Below are 22,155 nucleotides of genomic sequence, written 5' to 3'. Positions count from 1 at the left end.
GGATACCGCTCTATTATCCAGAATATCTGAATATTCAGCAACCTCACTGTCCCAGGGCTGCCAGATATGGAAGAGTTTACTGTATCCAGTTCCAGCACAGGCATTACCGTATGGATATATTTTTATATGCACTGGATGAAAACAAAGTCTTGGGTCACATTCTAGTTCAGAAAATTTTCACTAAACTTTTCTGGAATGTATGTTTATTTAGGAATATTAAAGTTGCTACTAACAGCAACAATGATGTTCTGTTTAATAAAGTGCCAGAGATGTGTATGTATTTAAGTGAAATGTTTCAATGTTGATAAGTTTCATATTGAAGCAAGCATTAATGGGTATGTTGCAGTGATTTCCAACAAAAACTGCACAGTGGATAATCAGCTGTGTACTGTGAAGGAAGAATGGGATTCTTTATTTCAGTATTTTATCTCAGAGACTGCTAGAAAATAACTGGGATTAAGGAGAATGAAAAAAACATTGGATTACAGATGATACTGTCAATTTATAGGAGAAAAGAGAGGCACATTGCAGACTGGATGCACTGGTAAGTAACAGTTGAGTCTGTGAAGAGAGAAGGAAATGGGTAATACGAGAAAAATATCTGGAACAAGTAATCAAGAGCGCCTGTCAAAATGGTTGTAATAAGGGTAGACAGTGCATAGAGGAAGCCTCTAAAAGACATGACGACAATGTGTATTTGACACTTTGAGGCCGTGTCTACACGAGGCCGTGTCTACACGAGGCCGTGTCTACATTAAGTTGTAGGTTATGCCTGATTTGTTCACTAATTCACAATAATGTCCATACCAATCGGTAAACTGTGCACCAGTATCATGGGAGAATCCTCCTAAACTGAAGGGAACTGTGAAAATGGATGTCCAATTAGGACTTTCAGGCTATGTCTACATGAGCCCCAAACTTCGAAATGGCCACGCAAATGGCCATTTCGAAGTTTACTAATGAAGCGCTGAAATGCATATTCAGAGCTTCATTAACATGCGGACGGCCGCGGCACTTCGAAATTGACGTGCCTCGCCGCCATGCATCTCATCCCCATGGGGCTCCTTTTTGAAAGGACCCCGCCTACTTTGAAGTCCCCTTATTCCCATGAGCTGATGGGAATAAGGGGACTTCGAAGTAGGCGGGGTCCTTTTGAAAAGGAGACCCGTCGGGACGAGCCACGCAGCGGCAAGGCGCGTCAATTTCGAAGTGCCGCGGCCGCCCGCATGCTAATGAAGCGCTGAATATGCATTTCAGCACTTCATTAGCAAACTTCGAAATGGCCATTTGCGTGGCCATTTCGAAGTTTGGGGCTCATGTAGACGTAGCCTGAAAGTCCTAATTGGACATCCATTTTCACAGTTCCCTTCAGTTTAGGAGGACTCTCCCATGATACTGGTGCACAGTTTACCGATTGGTATGGACATTATTGTGAATTAGTGAACAAATCAGGCATAACCTACAACTTAATCCAAAGGCATAACATACAGTTTAGTCAGAAAATGAGCTCTCTAGAAAACAGGCTGGTGCCATTAGAGAAAGCGATGCTTATGGTCAAACAGAAAATGGTAAAGCATCTGGTCTTGACAATACAGTAAACCCTCGAAATACGTGCAACCAAGTTGCGCATGTCTCAGGTTAACGTGACTGCCGTCCCTGACAGGATTGGCTTCCTGTTGGGGGCCGCAGCTGCGAGTCAGGCTGCCATCCCTGACAGGAGCAGGGAAACTTGCGGTTGTACTGTACTTCTTCAGAACTGCTAATGAGAGACAGTCTGGATTTAGTTCATGGGCTTCACAGTTGTCTTAAAGGTTTGGGAAACTGATCACACTCCACGCTTTCTTTTTCAGCTCACTCAAATTATACGTGATAATGTTGTTGTCGGTCCTTGAGCAGCTGTTTATGCTTGTACTACTGAATGGGCTGACATACTATCTCAGCCAAAAAAAAGAGAGACAACTAGTATGTTTTCTGTATAGATCGCCTTACAGTCCATGCTATATACGTTCTACAAAATGTTGTTGAAAATGACTAGAGTGACCAAAGGAAGTGAACATCTAATCTAAACACTTTGTAACTACCTTTGCTCCAGTGTATTGATCAGCACTGTGGGAACTGCTACACTAGTACGGAGTGCCAGAGGATACAGTGAGCCTAGCGGAGGAATTGTACCACTGCACATTTAGCTGTCTGAGGGTCAACGGTGACATTTCAGACTAGTTTTCAGAGGAGTCAGGAGTATTCCGGGGATGTGGTCTCTTGTCTATGTTATTTAATGTTTTAATAGGCAATATGATGAGCAAGTTTCTTGAAGCCAAAGTAGAAGGTGTGAAACTTAAAGATGCATCTTTAATGGATCTTGAGTCTGTGGATCATATTGCCTTATTTGGAAAAACTACTGACAAACTACAGCTAATGCTGGAAGAGCTTGGACAAGCTGCAGAATCTATACCAGCAAAGGGCAACCAAGAATAGTGAGTGGACCACATGAGTGGCCCACTGGGGTTCCACCTGCATCCTGCGGAACCCCTGTTGGCTCCCCTCTCCAGTGCATCTTTCACACACTACAGCACTGAATCCCTGCACTTCCTACACCTCCCTCTCCTTCCCAGCACTTTTGGAGCACCAACAATGGCCTGGTTCATATTCCAGCCCATCTCCTCCCCATTTCTCCTGGAGCTTGAACTGCTGCTAACAGGTTATTTGCAGCAGTCCAGCCCTGGGAGAGGGAGACGAAGTTGGGCCACAGCATGAATCAGTGCTAGGAGGGAAGAGGAGGAGGAGGAACTGTGGGGTCCCAGTACCCCAGAATGTGAGAAGCACATAGGGGAGAAGTGCAGAGAGGGATCCAAAGGCTACACATGAGGCCCATGGGCTGCAGGTTGTCCACCACTGATCTATGGGATTTAAGATGAGGGGTGATAAACCAAAGCTATCATACCTCCTATAATATGAAAACAGATGAGCTGCTGATGCTGTATGTAGATGGCAGTAGACTGAATGGGTGCATGGTTTTGTCTATTTGGATGGTTGGTGCTTGGCAGTTAAATAACTGAAAAAGTTACACATTGGATCATTCTTTCATCAACAACATTTGAGTATCTGCAAATGGCTCTGTTTGCGCACTGGGATGCCTGTTTGCAATGAAGCAGTGATAACAATTGTATGGAACAGAAACAAAGATGTTCAAGCAACTAAGGAGAAAAACTAAATGTTTTCAATATCAAGAATGATTCTTAACAGTCAGTCATATGATTTTGTCACAAACAAGAAGATACTGAGATAACCCTGGCAATGTACAATCTTGCACCAGTTAAGACAATGACAACAATATGTCCAATGTACAGAAGAAACTCTTGGAGAAGTTCTGTAGGTCTGAGGTCAAAGAAAGCAGAGTATGGGGTTGACCACATGTGAAAGTCATAGGAAGTCTAAATTCTCCCACAGTGACTCACAGGAAGAAGACTTGCATGGGGCCATTGAACAATTAAACTCATTCCCTGGGCAACCTCTGCTATATCATAGTCATGTGACTCTGTTACTGCTACTGTGAGGAACAGTTCTTTGCTTTAATAAAAGAAAAATTACTCGACTGATGAATTAGACTGAGTTGTTTAATCTAGTATGCACAGTAAAGCCACATCTGTCAGACCACATGTGGATAGCACCAGCGTGCCACTATGATAATGTTTTACCTCCCCTCTTCTGTTGAATAAAATATATAAATATGCATATATTGCTAGTCACATAAAAGACCCTGCTGCAGATTTACATCACCCACAACTACAGAGCATGCTTGTACACTGCTGTTCAGGTGGAACGTTCAGTGATACAGACTTCAAAATAACTACTCAGTGCTAGGAAGATTGATTTTTATACCAAATCCATACGGAGCCAACTGTTCAAACTTTGGGTCCACTTGGGCCCTTGTTCACTTCTTCTAAATCTGCTCACTGGCAGCCTAACTCTGCTCCCACTGAGGTCAATAATATAATTGTTGCTGACTTCAGTAGGAGCAGTGGAGACTTGTAGATGACCTGTGCTCCACTTGGAGTACAAGGATTTAAGTCAAGAGTTAGGCCAATGCTAACTACTTTTGAAATTCTTGTTCATAATCCTTTGTTTTTTGCTACCAGAGTTTCAAAGCTAACTGTGATACTAAGCGTGGCCCCATTATCTCCAGAATGCAATATAGATTCTGCCTGCAAGGATCACCACACCCAGAACTCTGTGGGATTCAGACAGATACTGTTGCACAATCAGAGCCAATGAAACCATTTAAATGCCACGTGGATCTGTGTGGAAGCATGAAGGATTTGGTGTAACTATGATTAGGGAGAATGCCAGCCTTCATTTCTTTTAGGCCACATTAAATGTTGGGCACTAGACTGGGCAATATCATTTGCAGAACAGCAAAATGTTTTGTTTCAGGACAAGAACTTAGTCCTAATAATTTATTTTGTCTAAAACGAAGAATGTGCTCCACTGAAATCACTTTGCTATAGCTTTTATCCATCCCAGACATACAGCATGTTACCAGCGTGTTTGACAAAGATGTATTTGACTGGTCTTTGGATGATAATAATGGTTTTGTTTGCAATTCCCATTTAGGACAATGATAATTAATTACTGCCACATTTTGCTCTGACTCTAGAGCGGTATTAATATTGTTATAATCGTGCTCTTGGTGCTGTATCAGTTAATGCTTCTGGTATCTGTCAAAACACAGTGGCTTGAAAGAGCAGTTGTCAAAATGACAGAACCAAAATATTGTATCCCAAATAATATTCCTTTAAAGGAGGCTATCCATCATGTTTCTCATTAGAGTGCAATTTGCTACATTTGGTACTGCCATTAAGTTACACATTCAGTCTGAACTGAATAAGCCACTGAGAAATGTTCCTTTGGCTATAGTCCAAAGCAATGTCACAATGGTAACACGTTGCATTAGCTTTCCCGTTTAGTAGCTTGTAATTTCATCTGGGCAAGCTTGTTTCCCAATCTTTAAGTGCAGCAAACCTTTAATGCTTTGTGCAGCTCTAATTACTTCTGTTGCATATTGAAAGCAGATACGTACCTGGCTGCACTACACCAAATCCAGGAGGACATTCTGTGTGCCTTAAACAAAATTCTATCTCAAGGTATCTCCCTTCATTACATTCACAGATGCGGTTCTGTGTACTGTTGCATTCTTGCTTTACGTACTGCAGCTCCTTACACACTGTGTTGCAGTACTGGCATTCTTCATTGCTGTTCCAATCCTCTGCATAGTACTGGTCTGGACATGGTGCACATTCAGTCTTTCTTGCAGCTGTGCAGTGCTGTTTTACATAGGTTCCTGGAGGGCACAGGTCACACATCAGTTGACGAGATGCTGCTGGGTCATAATGAAGGTACTTTGGGGGAGAGGTTTCTTGAGTTGTCCACTTAACAGAGATATCCAAGAACTAGCAAAAGGGAAATAAGATATTGCTCTCTTTAATCCTGTGAGACAGCTCAGCCACAGCAACCTACAGTTCCCTGTACTCATGTATTTAATCACATTTGTCTCTTCAAAGTCATTAAAAAGACATATAGCAGTAATATATACAAATATTAATCAACTTTTCCACTCTCCAGTGGCTACATTATTATAGAAAATGTAATATTTGAAAAAGATGAGGCATTCCATTTTACAACTATTAAAATATTCTGGAAACAACAAAGTCCACATTCACTCACTGGTTAAATAGCATGGTTTTGCATCAGGCCCCTGTTTTCCTGGGTGTATTCATTATTTAACAAAGGCACTTACCCTGCAAATCACTTAAACTGAGATTGGCAGAGTAGGGCTCTAAGACAGAAAATGCTGTGGGAACAGGACTGTGGGTTCCGGTTGCCCCCTCACTTACACTTAGTGTAACTTCAGTGGGCCAAGGACAAGGACCTTTACTTATTTGCACCAGTGCTTTTTTTTCGTGCCAGTACTTGCCAGTACTGATTACCGTCACCTCAGCAGCCCCCGCTGCAAGTTTGGCTTGCGGGGTGGGGGGCAGGAGCTGTGAAATTGCTCCTGATTTACATTGATGCAAGTGAGAGGAGAATCAGGACATCGTAAACCAGTATTGCAAAGCATCCTGCACACTTATGCTATGGCCACATGACCGCCTAAACTCAAAATAAGCTATGCAATTTACTTATTTATTTTGAGATTAGTTCAAAATAAGCTATTTCAAGGCGTCCCTTACTCCTCCTGCAATGAGTACAGGGATGTGAAAACAGTGCACCTGTTATTTCGAAAACTGTTTCAAAATGACAGGCATGTGTCAAAGACACAGAGTAGCTATAGGTCTGCTGCGTAGATGTAGCCTTACGGTGCTACAGAAATGCTTAATGTATTATTGTACTGTTGAATAATTTTAATTATAGGTGTAACAGAAAAAAACTGGTAGATTACACTGTAACCAAAAAGGTAGATAACAATTCAAAGGCCAGTCCTGCCCTAGATTTATTTTTAATGAAAAATAAGCTGTTTTAAACAATCAAATAAATAGCAGAACACTTTTTTTAAAGTGCCTTTCATTTAATCTAGCACTGACATGCAGCCACTCCTGTGATAAAATATAGCAGCTGGAACACTAAATAACAGTTTTAGAAGGAGGTGTAGAATGCTCCATTTGATTGAAATTGCCTGGAGGATAGAATTTAATTTCCTAAACTGGAATGTCCCAGAACACTACAGCTAATGCTTCTTGTCATGGGCTCTCAGCTTTACATCTTACCCCAAAGGCACATGTACCGAAAGCAAAACAAACAAACGCTCTACTGGGAGTTATCTAATTAATAATCAGCTCAACTTCTCGCACTGATTTGGAGTTTTCCTTGGAGGTCTCAGCAAGTGTTAATCTGGGATGACCCTGTTCAGCTGTGAGATCATGCTTTGGGATGGTTATTTTGTCATCTAAGACAAACTTTGTTTTGCAATTTCTTCTGAACTGCATCAACAAAATATATGAATGCACTCTGCTCCAGCCTAACACCGTGCTTTCTGTTCATTGCTTTTCTTTTTAATATTGTTGGCTTTAAGAAGGTTATATGTGGAGCCCTGTACAGATACAAAATTTGTTTCTGCATCCGCATCTGCAAAACTGAGCTGCAGATATCTTCATCCACATTCGCAGATGTAGATACATGGATAAAACCAGGTATCTGAGGATCTGCAGGGCTCTGGTTATATGAATCAGTTCCTTGGTATTACTTCTTGTAGTGGCTATTTGAGAAAAACAAGTCTTCATGTGTTACTGAGGGATTCATTGTTACTGAGGAATTCATCATCTAGAATGGATTATAATGAGAACTGAATATGAAGTTTTACAGCAGGAGAACGTTATTTATTTAGAGTATATTTGGCTGCCCTTTCATGGTGCTGGACTGAGAACTCGAGCACCACAGCTCTGTTGCTACAAAGAACAAATGTAACACAAGAAGTGGCGATGCAAACTTCTCCATGCCCTCCCGCTCACGTGCCCTAACCCTGACCTTGAAGAGCCACACACGTTCAGGCATTCAGCTTTGCCTCCTTATTGTGACTACATTCAAGGGCAACAGATCTGCACCCTATACAAGCACAACTCCCTTGGGCACAAAACCATAACTGGTATCAATGGGAGATGTGGACACTTGACCATCACTTGATTATTGTGTCAGTTGCCAAACAGCTATGAAATCAGGGGTGCTGGAATAACATTTATTGTGGGGGTGCTGAGAGCCATTGAATCAGACGGCTAGCCCTTTAGATAGTGCAATACACTGCAAGCCAGAAGGTGTGGCAGCAACCCTAGTGACTCTAGTTCCAGCATCTATGTATCAACTCACAATGATTTTTGGTCACTGCTGCTTGGTTGGGGTCAAAAGGCTTCCTCTGCCTCCCTGGATTTATGCAGTCTTCCATTAGGAAATTTCTGGAAGTGCAGCACATGCGAATGGTACATTAACCACCCCTGCACAGAGGCTAGCTTTCTGCCCCACCCCTTATCCCTGAGGCCCCGTCCCTTCCTGCCAAGGCCACACCCACATTCTCTGCAAACATCCTCTTGCCTGCTGGGGCCAAGGGCGCCCCATATGTTGCACTGTGGCCAGAAGAAGTCTACCAACCAACCTGTCAACCCATTTTAGCCCACCCAACCAAGCCACTCCAAGCCCTGGCAGGATGGTCTGCCCAAGCCACCCCAGCCCACTTGCTTGCCCTGGCCCACCTGCCCACCCAAGTTATGGTCATCCAGAGAAGCTATGAGCCCCACCGTGGCCTAACCTCAGGGTCATTGCAGGAATCTTTAGTGAAGGTTTGGGGAGATTTAGCCTCTCACGGCCTCCATTACAGACCATCCATGGCAACACAGCTTTCATTCATACATTTTAAGACCAGAAGGGATGATGAGATCATCTCATTTGACATCTTACATGACACAGGACATAGAAATTCACCCAGTTACCCTCCACTGAACCCAATAACCTGTGCTTCACTACAGCCTGTGTATCTTCCAGGGCAGTTCAGGAAGCTCAAACTCTTTAAAACTTAAGGTGGAGGAAGGCCAGGTGGTCCCAGGAAGAAGTGCTGGTAGCCCAGAAGGAGGGGAGTTGAGGCAGGGAAAGCTACAAGGGAGTGTTTCTAGAGCTCCAGACAAGAGGCCTACATTGAGCAGGTCCGCAGTATAGCAATTGCCAAGAAATCAGCCTGAAGTCTGGCAAGGACAGAGCAGCTGAGCAGGGATATCCCAGGACAGGACAGGAGGAGCACTGTCCCCAGAAGGAACCACCTGATGAAGGCCAAACCAGAGCCAGACCCTGCATCACCATCAGCCAGAACTACATGGGGCTATGAGTTCTGGGGCTTGAGACCTTGTGTTGGGAATAAGGAAGTTATAGCTAATTAAGTGGGAAGGTAGTTGCTCTGTGTGGGGTTGTGTAGAGCACCAGAATGGTTTTCTGGGGAAAGTTTGCTGGCACAGAAGATCACCAGGAGTATAAGGCTCAGTGCTGGACTGAAACCCTGCCCAGGATTTCTAACCTCTGAGTCTAGCAGCAGTCCTCAGTGTCTACCCTGTTATACTGTGGTACCACTGGCCTGATGGCTTCCAGTGTAAGATTTAATCCTATTCTACCTTTCCCCCTAATGTTTTCTCCTTTTGTGTTTCTCCATTCAGCCCTCAGTAATTTAATGTTTTCCTTTCCTACATTCTCTGCAGTATTCCAGTGTGTTTGTGCATGTGTAGTTATTCTGGGGGACTTGGAAGAGGTGTCTCTGGAGTGGGTGCATAGCTGCTGGTGTTGGGGGTGCAGCATCACCCCTGGATTGAAGTTGCTTCCATCAGATACAGGGTTTATATTTTGGTTCAATTCTCGGCACCACTACTATACAAATTGCTCCGGCACCCCTGGGTGGAAGGCAGTTTCCTTTGTCCATTACTACACACACCTTTTATTGGCCACAGCTGCCAATAGAGTGGCTGCCATCATGATCACAAGAGTGGTAAAGTCAAGTCTTCATCTGAAGCCCTCTCTCCCGATAAGGAGGAGAATCCATTCCTTCCCTCAGTACCTTCTTCCAACAGTTAGTCAGGCTTACTATTAAAAATGGGTGCTTCATTTCTAATTCTAATTTGTCTTGATGGTTTACAGTTCTGTTTGTCTTAAATTCACCAAAGCTATTTTTAAAAAAAGACTGCAGTGCATGGCAGTTCATCATAAGCCACATATCTACCCGTTGGCAAACCTCTATTAATCTAGTCAGAAATCAAGGCCTCATAAAACCATTGCTGTTAACAGTCCAAGTTTACTTTTAGGGTTCCTTTTCCCCTTCGTTAGGCAGATTATTTAGCAAGAATGAGACCGCCCTCCCAAATACCCTAAACACTTGCATGGGCGTACACAATACATTACAGCAGCATTTGTCAGACTTTAGTGAGGGGTGGGAGGAACTGAAATGACAATTCTAAGCCAAAAGCAATAACTCAGATGCTTATGGAGCACTGAGCGCATCAACTCGTACACGGCACAGATGGGAAGCTGGCATTATGTGAAAATTATCATGCAGCTTGAATGGAAACTACAGCAGGTCCCGCATCCGGCATCTCTGTACGCTCTAGTGCCTCTAAATGTTGCCACAAAAAAGCCATCTCTTACTGCGGCTGTAGAATTCCAGCTCTGACCATTCCTTCTCCCATTGTGTGCACAGGAGCACATTCCAGGGGCTTCAGCACCCAGGCACTCCCCTTGTGCCATGTATGAGTGAGGACAGCAGAATTTGGCCCATTGTCACTCGCTGCCAATTTCCACGGAAGATCAGATAGGTGAGCCAAATATGTGATTTTTGTTGTAGGGGGCAGTTTTTCAAAAGCGCTCAGCTCCTAAAATCAGCGTTAGATGGCAGGCGGGGATGGTGACAAAGAGAGGGGTCCTCACTGCCTTGCAGGGTCTGGTCCTCAATAATGGAACTCATTAAAATGATAAACAAATTATTCCAGCCAGGGTCAGAGAGGAGTTAATACAAATATAGTTTTGGGACCACCAACATCCATCTGGTGGGAATAAAATAGCCAAACAGACCTGTGTATGGGTGAATCTATTCATTTAAATGTCTATCCTGGTAAGCAGACAGCCACGGAATATTGTAGAGAAGCAGCACCCATAATCATATAAATGTGGGTATAAAGGAGAAATAAGGCCATTTAATAGGCCAAGTTGGTCGGTTGGTTGGTTTTAAAAGAAGAAAAAAATTCACAGACACTAAGCAAAATTCTTTTCCTATTCCTTGACATGCATCTTGTACAAATGTGTACAGTAATCCAGGCAGTCATTCATTTGCTCACTTTACGTGCACAGTACAATGCTAGTCTGTTTTGTTAAAAGCTTGTAAGTAATATTACAGGAATAAATTGAATTAGTATGTCGGGGCAGATCTACACTACACCAGAAGATTGACCCGCTCAGTTCGATCTGCTGGGGTTCAATTTCGTTCATCTAGTAGAGACACATGAAATCGACCTCTCATGGGTTGCAGTCATCCCCTGTTCTCCTCGCGAGATGTGAGGTGTAAGGGAGGCCAACGGGAGAATCTCTCCTGTCAATCTTCACCTGTATAGACAGACAAGTTAGCTGAGTACAGAGACATTGATTTTAGCTATGCAATTGGCATAGCTAGAATTGCATATCTCTGGTCGACTTTCTTAGTCTGGTATCAACATAGCCTCAATGTTCTAGCAGCTATTACACTGAGTTTTGAACACAATGACATGTTATTCTTCCATACATTCACTGAGTTATTCCCAGTCTCATTACCCTTTACAACAGTTGTGTAGGCCCAGGAAAATGACCCCTTAAGGCAGAAGCAGACAAATCTATTATTCAGTGGAATGTTTTCAGCTTAAGATACAATACACTTAAGAGGAAATTTAAGATACAACACTTCTGGCACTCTGCTCAAAACAGTGTAAATTGAAGGTCTAGTGTTAAGCTCCTGAGTCCACACTTAGGTGTCCACCTGATTTTCAGAAGTGTTAGAGAAATATGTGCAGAGAGGCACTATACAGCATTATGGTTATTTAAACTTGTATTCCAAGAGTGCCCAAGAGTCTGGCTCATCAACTCAGACCCCCTTGTACCAGGTGGGCCAAACTCACAACAAAAAGACCATCTTTTCTCCAAAGAGCTTACATTTTTCTGTGTGTGCCTGATTTTGGGTTATTCCTCATGTAGATGTGCATGGGGCTGTCATATAGCCCCTGGCTTCGAGCCCACACTGGGATTTGTCCTGTTCCTCATTTAGGCAAAACTCCTATGAATGTAAAAGGCCTGTGGCTAGAATAGGCTGAAAGAAAATACTAAGTACCCCACCTCCACCCATAGGAAACAGGCATTTTAGACTAAATGAAAGCACAGGCTGAGTTGCTGGGCTGGTGGCCAAACCAGAAAAAAAGCCAATATATGTAAAATTCCTTTAATCCTGCACATCTGGGACTGGAGAGGTGCCACATTACCAAATTTTCCAGACTATTGGGCTCCACCATTTGCATCTGCTCCTGCAGCTTCTTCACCACCCCGTGCTTCTCAGCTTCACCACCCCTGTGCCCAGCTGCAGCTCACCAAACCTGCACGTCCCAAGCTTCTTCACCATCCCATGCACCTGCAGTTTCTTCACCACCCTGCAGTCCTCCTGCTTCTTCACCCCCCTGCATCTCCAGCTTCACCACCCTTGCACACCCCAGCTCAACTCCACCCTCTGGCCCCCCTGCAGCCCTGACCCACCCCAGGCTTAAACCCCCTGCCCCAATCCCACAGCTACAACCCACCACCCAAGACCCCTGACTTATGCAGATTTCAAGGTACGCCAGGGTATCTCAGGGAACTACTGTATGCCAAACCATCAAATTTTGCCAGATTATCTCTGCAAATGGGAGCATTTTTGCCAGATGCTGAATCAACAGGATTTCCTAATCATCAGAGGTTGGATTAAAGGAATTTTACTGTACTGAATTAACTATATAAATGAGCCAGCACCTCATGAGTTGGCGTAAATGGAGCATAGTTCCACTGATGTCAATGCAGTCTACTGACGCGAGCTGAACACACAATCTGTCAGTTTAACTCTAGAGATAAGCTTGACATATTTGTTATCTGAAAAACACAAGTTGACAGACTGAAAACCTCTTCTTTGAATGCCTGCTAGCTAATGGAAAACAGTGACTTGAATTCATTCTCATGTCTAGTGAAAAGATGGGAAATTCAACTTAATGTGCCCCAGTGGCCTAATGGATAAGGTGTTAGCCTACTAAGCCAAGGACTGTGGTTTTGAGTCTCAGCTGGTGTGAAGGTTGTCTTCATTACTGAAAGACACAAATGAGTTTGAGTTCCCTTTAGGAGGAGGGATAGCCTTATAAATCCAAGGTGATGAGCTCAACCCGAGAGGGGCCTTTCAAGAGTCTGAGGCAGGTTAAATTTAAAAAAAAAAAAACTGGGGGGGTGGGGTTGGTGATAGGTCCTGCAGTGAGGGCCAGGGACCAGACTCAATGACCTCCTGAGGTTTCTTTCAGTTCTATGACATGCATATGCCTGGCCATTTCTGTCCAGAAATATCTCAGTGCCTTTTATATTTTAGATGGCATCAATACTGAAATTGAAAGGCTTTTAGGAAAATTTCCAGTTGGAGAAAACTGAGCTTTAGGTTTGTTTGTTTGTTTGTTTAAGCTAGATGTTGGGCTTTTTTCCATTTCATGGTACTCTAGTTACTAATGGTAAGATACTGCAAGTCTATTGGTTTTGATGCAGTTTCACTGAGAGCAGAATTTGGCTGTAAATCACACTACCTCATGCCTGTTTAACCTCCAAATCCAAAACGGGCACGTTTTACTTTGAAGGAAAAAAACAGTCTGGCTACGTCTACACGTGCACCCAACTTCGAAATAGCTTATTTCGATGTTGCGACATCGAAATAGGCTATTTCGATGAATAACGTCTACACGTCCTCCAGGGCTGGCAACGTCGATGTTCAACTTCGACGTTGCTCAGCCCAACATCGAAATAGGCACAGCGAGGGAACGTCTACACGCCAAAGTAGCACACATCGAAATAAGGGAGCCAGGCACAGCTGCAGACAGGGTCACGGGGCGGACTCAACAGCAAGTCGCTCCCTTAAAGGGCCCCTCCCAGACACACTTTCATTAAACAGTGCAAGATACACAGAGCCAACAACTAGTTGCAGACCCTGTATATGCAGCACGGACCCCCAGCTGCAGCAGCAGCAGCCAGAAGCCCTGGGCTAAGGGCTGCTGCCCACGGTGACCACAGAGCCCCGCAAGGGCTGGAGAGAGAGTATCTCTCAACCCCCCAGCTGATGGCCGCCATGGAGGACCCCGCTATTTCGATGTTGCGGGACGCGGATCGTCTACACGTCCCTACTTCGATGTTGAACGTCGAAGTAGGGCGCTATTCCCATCCCCTCATGGGGTTAGCGACTTCGACGTCTCGCCGCCTAACGTCGATTTGAACTTCGAAATAGCGCCCAACACGTGTAGACGTGACGGGCGCTATTTCGAAGTTACTGCCGCTACTTCGAAGTAGCGTGCACGTGTAGACGCAGCTTCTGTCTTGCATTTACTTAAGTGAGTCAGAAATAATGGTTGAGAAAACTATAATAAAAGGGCATTCCGCTGATTCCTTACTCATAGATTCAGATGCTTTAAGGCCATAATGGAGCATTATGGTCACCTAATCAGACTTCCTGCAGGGTGCAGGCCAGAGAACCTCCCCTATGCTCTCCTGTAATAGACACTTCAGGCAATGCACAAGGAGATTACCATAACCAGTCATGCCCCAAATCTTGGGCTCAAAAGTTAGCTTCAAACTTTGTACATAACACTTTCAATCACAATTGATATTCATTGGTACTACCAGATACGGGCTCAGGGTTAAAGAAAAACATAACAGGTAAAAACCTTCACTAAAACACTGTATTTAGTCTTTGCAAATACTTCATTGCATTCTTGAGCATTATTTCATGATTCTCCTGATTTCTAGGCCCCTATTTAAAGCTCCTCTGGTCATAGTCACCACCATACAAATCAAGCTGTGCTGGATGGGATGGGATGGGACTCTTTTCATTGTTAGTCAGTGCTTCCCAGCTATCATCCAGAAGATTAATGCAAAGTGCTATATCTCCCTTCCAGAAGCCTACACCCATGTTTGGTCTACAGACTCATCCATCTACCACACTGAAGTCAAAAGAAAGACTCCCATAGACCTACAAGTGGGAAACTAGGACCACGAATGGGACCGATATTTACTGCACATAAAATCAGGGCACTAACTGAAAATAACTGGACACAACTTAGGACTGATGTTGTAGAGTACTGTTTGAATTCCCTCAATACGCACAAGGTCAATGAGATAGAGTATCTTGTGGTATTGAGTCCTTACATCAACACTACAAACTCAGTAGTGGACAAATGTAGAGCAACAGCAGGTGTTTTGCTACTGAGCAAGGTCAACAGAAGTTCTCTTTCAGTGTGCTGGAACCTAAGGGTCAAATTGTTAAAAAAATTAATCCTGAAATGGTACTGGTAAAAAAATATTATATACCAAAAAACCTCAGGCCATATGCATCAGCAAAAGAAGAATATCGAGTAACCTTATGAATGACATTCAAATTTATTTCTGATGTCCTATCATAAATACAATCCCATGAAGGTTTCTAGTGGACCCTAAAGGCTCATTCTTGCTGAGGTGCTAAACACCACACAGAATTTAGGTCTCAACCAAGAAGACTTGGAATCAATCTTAAAGACTTTCATGTAATCTTTGGTTTGGTCAATGCCATGAAAAATAATGAAGCGATACACTATTTTTTTAGCCATAATTGATATGGCCAATTACGTGAAATTCACCGCCCCCCCCCGCCAGCCACCACAACATCTTTGTCTAACTTAGATTATTTTTTTAAACCAAAGTTCAAATAGGTCTGTGCTTATGTATGGTTTGTTGTTTAACATATTTCATGTCTTTTAACACATTCAAAATTAGTTACACAAAATTAAAAAGCAATCTTTGGCAGTGCCACTCAACACAAGGGCCTAGAGCAACATTTTTTTTTTTACACACACTTCACATCAATCTGCCCAAAGAAGTCAGAGGTTCTGCCAAATGCAACATCAGCCAGTTTTCCCCCTTTGAGCTTTCAGAAGATGCCTTAAAAATAAAAAATAGAGTGTTCTTACCACTTTATGACAGACAGTGGGCATGAAAAGTAGTACACACCCTTTACTTCAAATATAAGACAAATAGCTGCTTGCCTTTCCCTGTTAAATTAAAAATGAAATACAGCAAAAATTACAGCGAATACAGCAAAATCCTTCATGCATCGTTCCCTTACATCACTTTATTGGGAGGGTAAGGAAAGTAGTTTTTCAGAGTATGAAAATATTATGTCTTTGCTTTGTGGTTTTTGGTAGAAGACCATAAGAGAATATTTAATTTACTGAAAGAGATAAATCTGTTTCTGTTTTGAATTCCACGTCCATCCTGAAGCATATTTTCCTACTTGATAAATTACGATTCAATTTCACTTTGTCAAAAATGTTCCCAGTGTTTGTAATGGATACAAAGTAGAACCTCAGACCTCAGTGGCTTCTCTTTTCAACTGAGTGTTTGGGTGAAGTGAAAACCAGAGGACTAATTCGTCCCATCAGCTCCTAAACAGAACTCTCAGTTGAAATCAATGGGGCGTTCCTGCTTAAAATTTATTCACACAATACAGCCTACACAGTACGTATTGAAATACCTGAAATGACATTAAAGAGCCTTCACGCTACTAGTAGTTTCATGAGATGAAACAGCACATAGGGAATTGCCAAACTGGGTGAATGGCCATCTAATCCCAGCGTCCTATCTTTGGCAGTATATAAATTTTTTTCAGATGGGAGGGAGCAGGGAGAAGAGAATACTGTCCCCAGTCAACAGATATACTAAAAGCATGGTCTTAACCATCTTCACTTTCCTTATTACCAGTGCTTTTTCTGTGCCAGTACTTGCCAGTACTGAGTACTGGCACCTTGGGAGCCCCAGCCATGAGATTGACTGGAGTGGGCTGGGTAGGCAGGGAGCAAGTTGAGTACCGGCTCCTCTTTTTCTTTTTTAAACAAAACAAAACAAAACAAAGCACTGCTTATCACTAATTCCTAATTACTTCAAATACTTCATTGGGACTATTTCCACCCGAGTAAATTCAGCGGAAATTGATCCCACAAGTGGAAATTTCTTTTCCTAAACTCAGCTCACGATCATTTCATACTCTGAAGCACGAGTCTTGACAGACCTTGTAAATTTTATCTCACTTGTTTTCACCACAGGTACTATTCTTATTTATAGACATGTCTTATACATTTCCAGTCGTGCTCAGCTTTTTATCTACACAACATCTTATGGTGGTGAGTCTGAAGATTTCATTAGACATTGTGTGAAAATTCTTGTTTCCACTTCAAATTTACGTCACAGCCAGGGTTCCCTGTAAGCTGAGTGCTTGGGTGACCACGCAGGAGACAATCAAATGCCAACCACATAATTAGCAGAAAGCCCAGTGCCGGTGCATTTCTACCGATGGTGCACACCTGCACATCCGTTACTGCACATAACAAAACTTACTATGCATGGAAAAAATTAGAGGGCATGCTGGTCACAGCTTTTTTTTCATATAGACTTCACAGATAATGTAGGAGTTACAAAAGACTGCTTTCCACTATGTATTAACCTCTGTGCTAGAAACTGGAATATTTTTACCCGTGCAGGCAAAGAATGATTGACATTTTATTCCATCACCATCATTAAAAACGAACATCAATTACTTCCCAACACTATTTGTCATATCACAGGTTATCTACCCTTCTGAGCAAGCTGCAGTCTTATATTTACTTGTTAAGAGCACCTTCAAAGACTTCGGTGGAATCTTAAAGAAGTGGGCATCCCAAAGTGTCAAGTTCTAAGTAGGCAACCAAGCAGATTTTATCTGTAACAGACAGGGAGCCGTGCTAGTCTATATACTATCAAAACAAAAAAGTAGTCAAGTAGCACTTTAAAGACTAACAAGATATTTTATTAGGTGAGCTTTCGTGGGGCAGACCCACTTCTTCAGACCATAGCCAGACCAGAACCGATTCAATATTTTCTGATTTGTCAACTTTGATTACTGTTTTTGGTTCTCTATGCCTGAAATATTGAGTTGGTATTGGTATGGCTATGGTCTGAAGATGTGGGTCTGGCCGACGAAAGCTCACCTAATAAATTATTTTGTTAGTCTTTAAAGTGCTACTTGACTGCTTTTTTTGTTTTGATAGATTTTATCTGGTTTGGGATTTCCTCATAAAGGTTTTTAACTACTCCAACATCTTTTGTGACATAAAGGCTGGGTCTATGCTTGCCCCCAACTTTGAAGGGGACATGTTAATCAGGGCGACAGGAGATTACTAACGAAGTGCTGCAGTGAATAGCACTTCATTAGGCTAATTCTCACATGCGGCAATTTCAAAGTGTCAAACTTCAAAGTGCCAGCATGCGTGTAGCCACAGGCACTTTGAAGTGCCTGTGCTACTTCCAAGTCCCTTTACTCCTCAACATTTTTAGGAGTAAAGGGACTTCAAATTAGCATGGGCACTTTTAAACACCCATGGCTACACGCATGCTGGCACGTCAAAGTTTGAAGCTTTGAAGTTGCAGCGGGGGACAATTAGCCTAATGAAGTGCTGCGTATTCACCGCAGCACTTCATTGTTAATCTCCCGTTGCCCTGATTAATATGCCCCCTTTGAAGTTGCGGGTAAGTGTAGACAAGCCCAAAGAGTCTGGACCTGATGGAGTTACTGGGATGTTTGACTGCCAAGGAAGCAGAAGCAGGCCTGGAAAACTCTCAGCAGCCTAAACTCCATGTTGAATTCTTCATGTAGTCTAACTGTTGCATGTTTGGTATAGTAATAGCCACATCTGGAAACATGCAGTAATTACCCTGAAAATGTAACTCAACAGCTATAGGGCAAGTTTCTGTACATATGTCTATTATTAGGGTCTTCCAGCTCATCACAGGCTCAGCCCCCAATTGCATTAACTGAAATCTCCTCCTTATTGAATCGCTCACCTTAGCCTACTGGAAAGATATGTCATTTATATTTTTCCCCAAATGCAAGATGAAGTAGACAAGTTGTTAAAACAAAATGCTGGGAAGCAGGAAAGCTGAGTTTCTTTGTCTCAGTCATACACTTCCTATATTAACTCAGGCAATTCATTCAGGGCACCCATTTTCAAACTTAGCTGCCCAATTAGAACATAAGAACGGCCACACTGGGTCAGACCAAAGGTCCATCCAGCCCAGTAGCCTGTCTGCCAACAGCGGCCAGTGCCAGGAGCCCCAGAGGGGGCGGACCGAAGACAATGATCAAGCGATTTGTCTCCTGCCTTCCATCACCAGACTGATGATCAGACGCTGGGGATGCCACTCCTACCTCTGCCTAATAGCCTTCTATAAGAGCTGGCTTTGATGAAAGTTGAATGTGTTGAGCACTGCTGATGAGGCACTTATTTGTATAGCTAAATATTAATACATGTGCTAGCTATAGGCAGCTGTAAGATATGGATCTTAACCTCTGTCTCAGGGCTTGTCTACATGACAAATTACTGCGCTACAGGCCAGGGTGTGAACTTATAGCACAGGTTTTCTGTACACTAATGTTACATGTGAACTCTGCTACAAGTGTTGTGATAGTCCCAGAGTGTGATTTAATGTACTGCTACTTCAAAGCACAGTACTCTAAGCTGAACACAGGGGCTTGTGCTGGACTGTGGCTATGTCCACAAAGCACATTTCATGAGCCTGGATATGAATCTACAGCACACCAGTTTGCTCCTCAGGAGCTTGCTATGTAGACACACCTTTAGATTCTTCATCAGTGAAATGAGGGTAGTAGCCTACTTTCTGAAACTTTTGTTTAGTCAGCTTCACAAATATATACTTTTCCTTTAAGAATTGTGGATAAAGGTTCTCTGGAAGTTTAAACTAGTATTATTTCATTTTTCAGCAGTCTGAGCAGACAGCTGCTATTGGATTTGAGGTATGGTGAACTAAATATTCTTCATAGCTATGATTCACAATCTCTATGAGAATGAGGAAGCACAGAAAGCCCAACCAAGAGAACTTTTCTGGAATGACACATCAGATCTGCAAATTATGTAGTAACCTCTAAGTACAATTACGCATTTATAGTTTTATAATAACAGAAGGATTTCTAAGATAAACTAAAGCTATGGCACAACTGTCAATGATAGGAATTCATGTCATGAATACATACAACCTCTACACTGACTAGAATTACTACTAGCAACACAGTATTCTACTAGGAAGGTGACAAGTTGGGTGATGTAATTGGTTATAAAAACACACTTCTGAGCTTTCACAGAGCTCCTCTTCAGGTCTGGTCAAGAAGATGGTCAGTTAGTAGGAATAAAATAATCAACCTAGTTTAAAGTCGCAGCAACTTCTTCCAAATATGCTCCAGTTACTTCAATGTTCTATTTTAAAAACAAAGTTAAAAAAAAGCCTCCCCCTCCAACAAAAAAACAAAAACAAAACAAAACTCTCAAACCCTAGATGTCTGTCTACACATGACAGACCAGAGAGCCACACTAAGAAACGGAAGTCATATCAGAGATCCAAAATAGCAGAAAATGACACAGGTCAAATTTAGAATATGGGTTAAGTCGGGGGGCTTAGTAACAGGATACAGAGCTGTCCAACTCATTGGCATTTTTTCATATTCCTTGGTTGCATGGAAGTCTCTTTGTTGTGGTATCAGTGCTCCTCTAAAATGAGAATCAAGTTTAATTTCACTGTAAATTGTTACTTTAGAAAATGTACCAGCTATTTTCATCACAGTCAATTAGGAATTTATTACATTAAAATATTTAAACAATATTACATTAAGATGAATGTAAAGGAAAGAAAGTTGGTAAGAAGTTATTGCTGACATTTCACACTTCCTGTGCAATTATATAAATAAAAAATGCATAACACCATAAGGTGAATAAAAAAGTTGTAGTCTCACATTTCAATTTGCTGACCATAAACATAACATTTTTTTTCTTTTTCTCTAGAACCTGTTAATTACTCAGGTTTTTTTTTTTAAACCATTTCAGGAAATTCTAGCCAAATAATATACATATATTACTCATCAGTGACTGGAAGTTTTGTCATTTGTTTTACATACATATATATACACACACACACACGTCAATGAACTTTTAGAATAAGTGTAACTCAGTTCTAATTACGTCAGGGATTACCTGGATATTAATGCCACTATTTTTGCCAAGGCAATGTAAGTTGATGTGGAATAGCCCATTTTAATAACAACCCACTACCATCTAAGTAATTACTCAAAGGAGAAGTTTACACACGCTTTAAATATTTTAACTTCCAAACAGCTAAATAGATTAAATATTTTCAGATATTTCTTTCAATACAAAGACCACCAGATAAATACCTGGGCAATTTAAAAAATTCCACCACCCCATTAGAAGCTTTCTAGAGACCTCCTGCCACAGCCTTTCCTGCAGTGGCATGAAGGACAGTGCTAATAATTCATCCTATGTTTGTATATAAAGGAAAACTGAGCAGTTTAGAAAGTAAAAGAAACATCATGTGTTTGTGCTTTAAAATATATTCCGTGGTCACAGTTTTTCTGCCTGAAGTCAGAATGTTCTCTTGAGATCAGAAGGTACTGATACTCCTGCAATAATAGCCAGCACTGACTAGAAAGAACAGACTCGTGTGGAACTTTAAGAAGTGGTAAAAGAAACACCCCAAGCTAAAAATCCAATCCCAGCTAATATATATTTATGCTGACACAAGAGTGCAGTTACCCTGCTCAAATGCGGGGAAGAGTTAAAGCAGGATAAAAACATAAATGCCAAGTAAATGATGCCAATACCTTATGGGATCAAAGGATCTGCTTTTCTCCTGAAGATGGCAGCGACCTCCCAGTTTCAATCTTACCACCAAAGCCCACTGTGATGAAACTGAACAGGTTTACCAGGAGAATGAAGAACAAACAAAGCAGCCAGGGAACAGCCTGACCTCTCACACTGCAGAGCAGCCCCGGCCGTCCAATCTACCTCTGCTAAGGGACTTACCACAAGCGTGCAGCACAGGAACTTGTTCATTGTGGTCGGGGCGAGAAACCCCAGGGAGCTGGGACGCGAGACAGGGAGGGAGTAAGAGACAGCTCCGGTGTCCTAGCAGCCTGCTGACATCCCCCCCAACATGAAAGGCACGTTATATATATAGACCCTGCCCGGCTGCAACAGGAAGCATTAGCTCAGCTTTGATCACTCATTCCCTGGCCGTGACCACGGGTTTTTCCCCCCCACCTTTTTTTTTAAAGGAACTGTACAACTTGATGAGCTCATGGAACCTCTGCAGGGCTCACCGCAGGCTGGGGAAGGCAGGGGGAGTGCCAGGGGCTGGCCTCTGACGGGCTGGGGGGCGGTGCCTGCTGCCTGCCTGACCCCCTCTCTAAGGAGGGAGAGGCGCGCGCGCGCTCACTCACCCCGGGGCGAGGGCGAGTCTCGGTCGCGGGTGGCTGGTGGG

The 22,155-nt window shown here is 42.7% G+C and overlaps 1 protein-coding gene across 4 annotated transcripts in view; it reads right to left on the bottom strand.

The window, feature by feature from the left end:
- Positions 1-21,888, bottom strand: part of TNFRSF11B (TNF receptor superfamily member 11b) — a 28,104-nt gene extending 6,216 nt beyond the window's left edge. The window contains exons 1-3 of one of the 4 annotated variants that reach the window (XM_074985633.1): positions 21,699-21,888; positions 11,023-11,112; positions 5,078-5,447 (exon numbers count right to left, since the gene is read on the bottom strand). In XM_074985633.1, coding sequence (XP_074841734.1) covers positions 5,078-5,360 — 283 coding nt within the window. In that variant the 5' untranslated portion in view covers positions 5,361-5,447; positions 11,023-11,112; positions 21,699-21,888. Of the gene's footprint in view, positions 1-5,077; positions 5,448-11,022; positions 11,113-21,496; positions 21,503-21,698 lie in introns of those variants that run through there. The other 3 variants (XM_074985632.1, XM_074985636.1, XM_074985635.1) reach the window with 3 other exon arrangements.
- Between the last annotated feature and the right edge of the window lie 267 nt (positions 21,889-22,155).

The sequence above is a fragment of the Carettochelys insculpta genome, chromosome 2, assembly GCF_033958435.1.
Source record: "Carettochelys insculpta isolate YL-2023 chromosome 2, ASM3395843v1, whole genome shotgun sequence".
In the NCBI taxonomy this organism is placed as follows: Eukaryota; Metazoa; Chordata; order Testudines; family Carettochelyidae; genus Carettochelys; species Carettochelys insculpta.
Note: the sequence above shows the minus strand (reverse complement) of the source record. Positions and strands in the feature narration are given on the sequence as shown.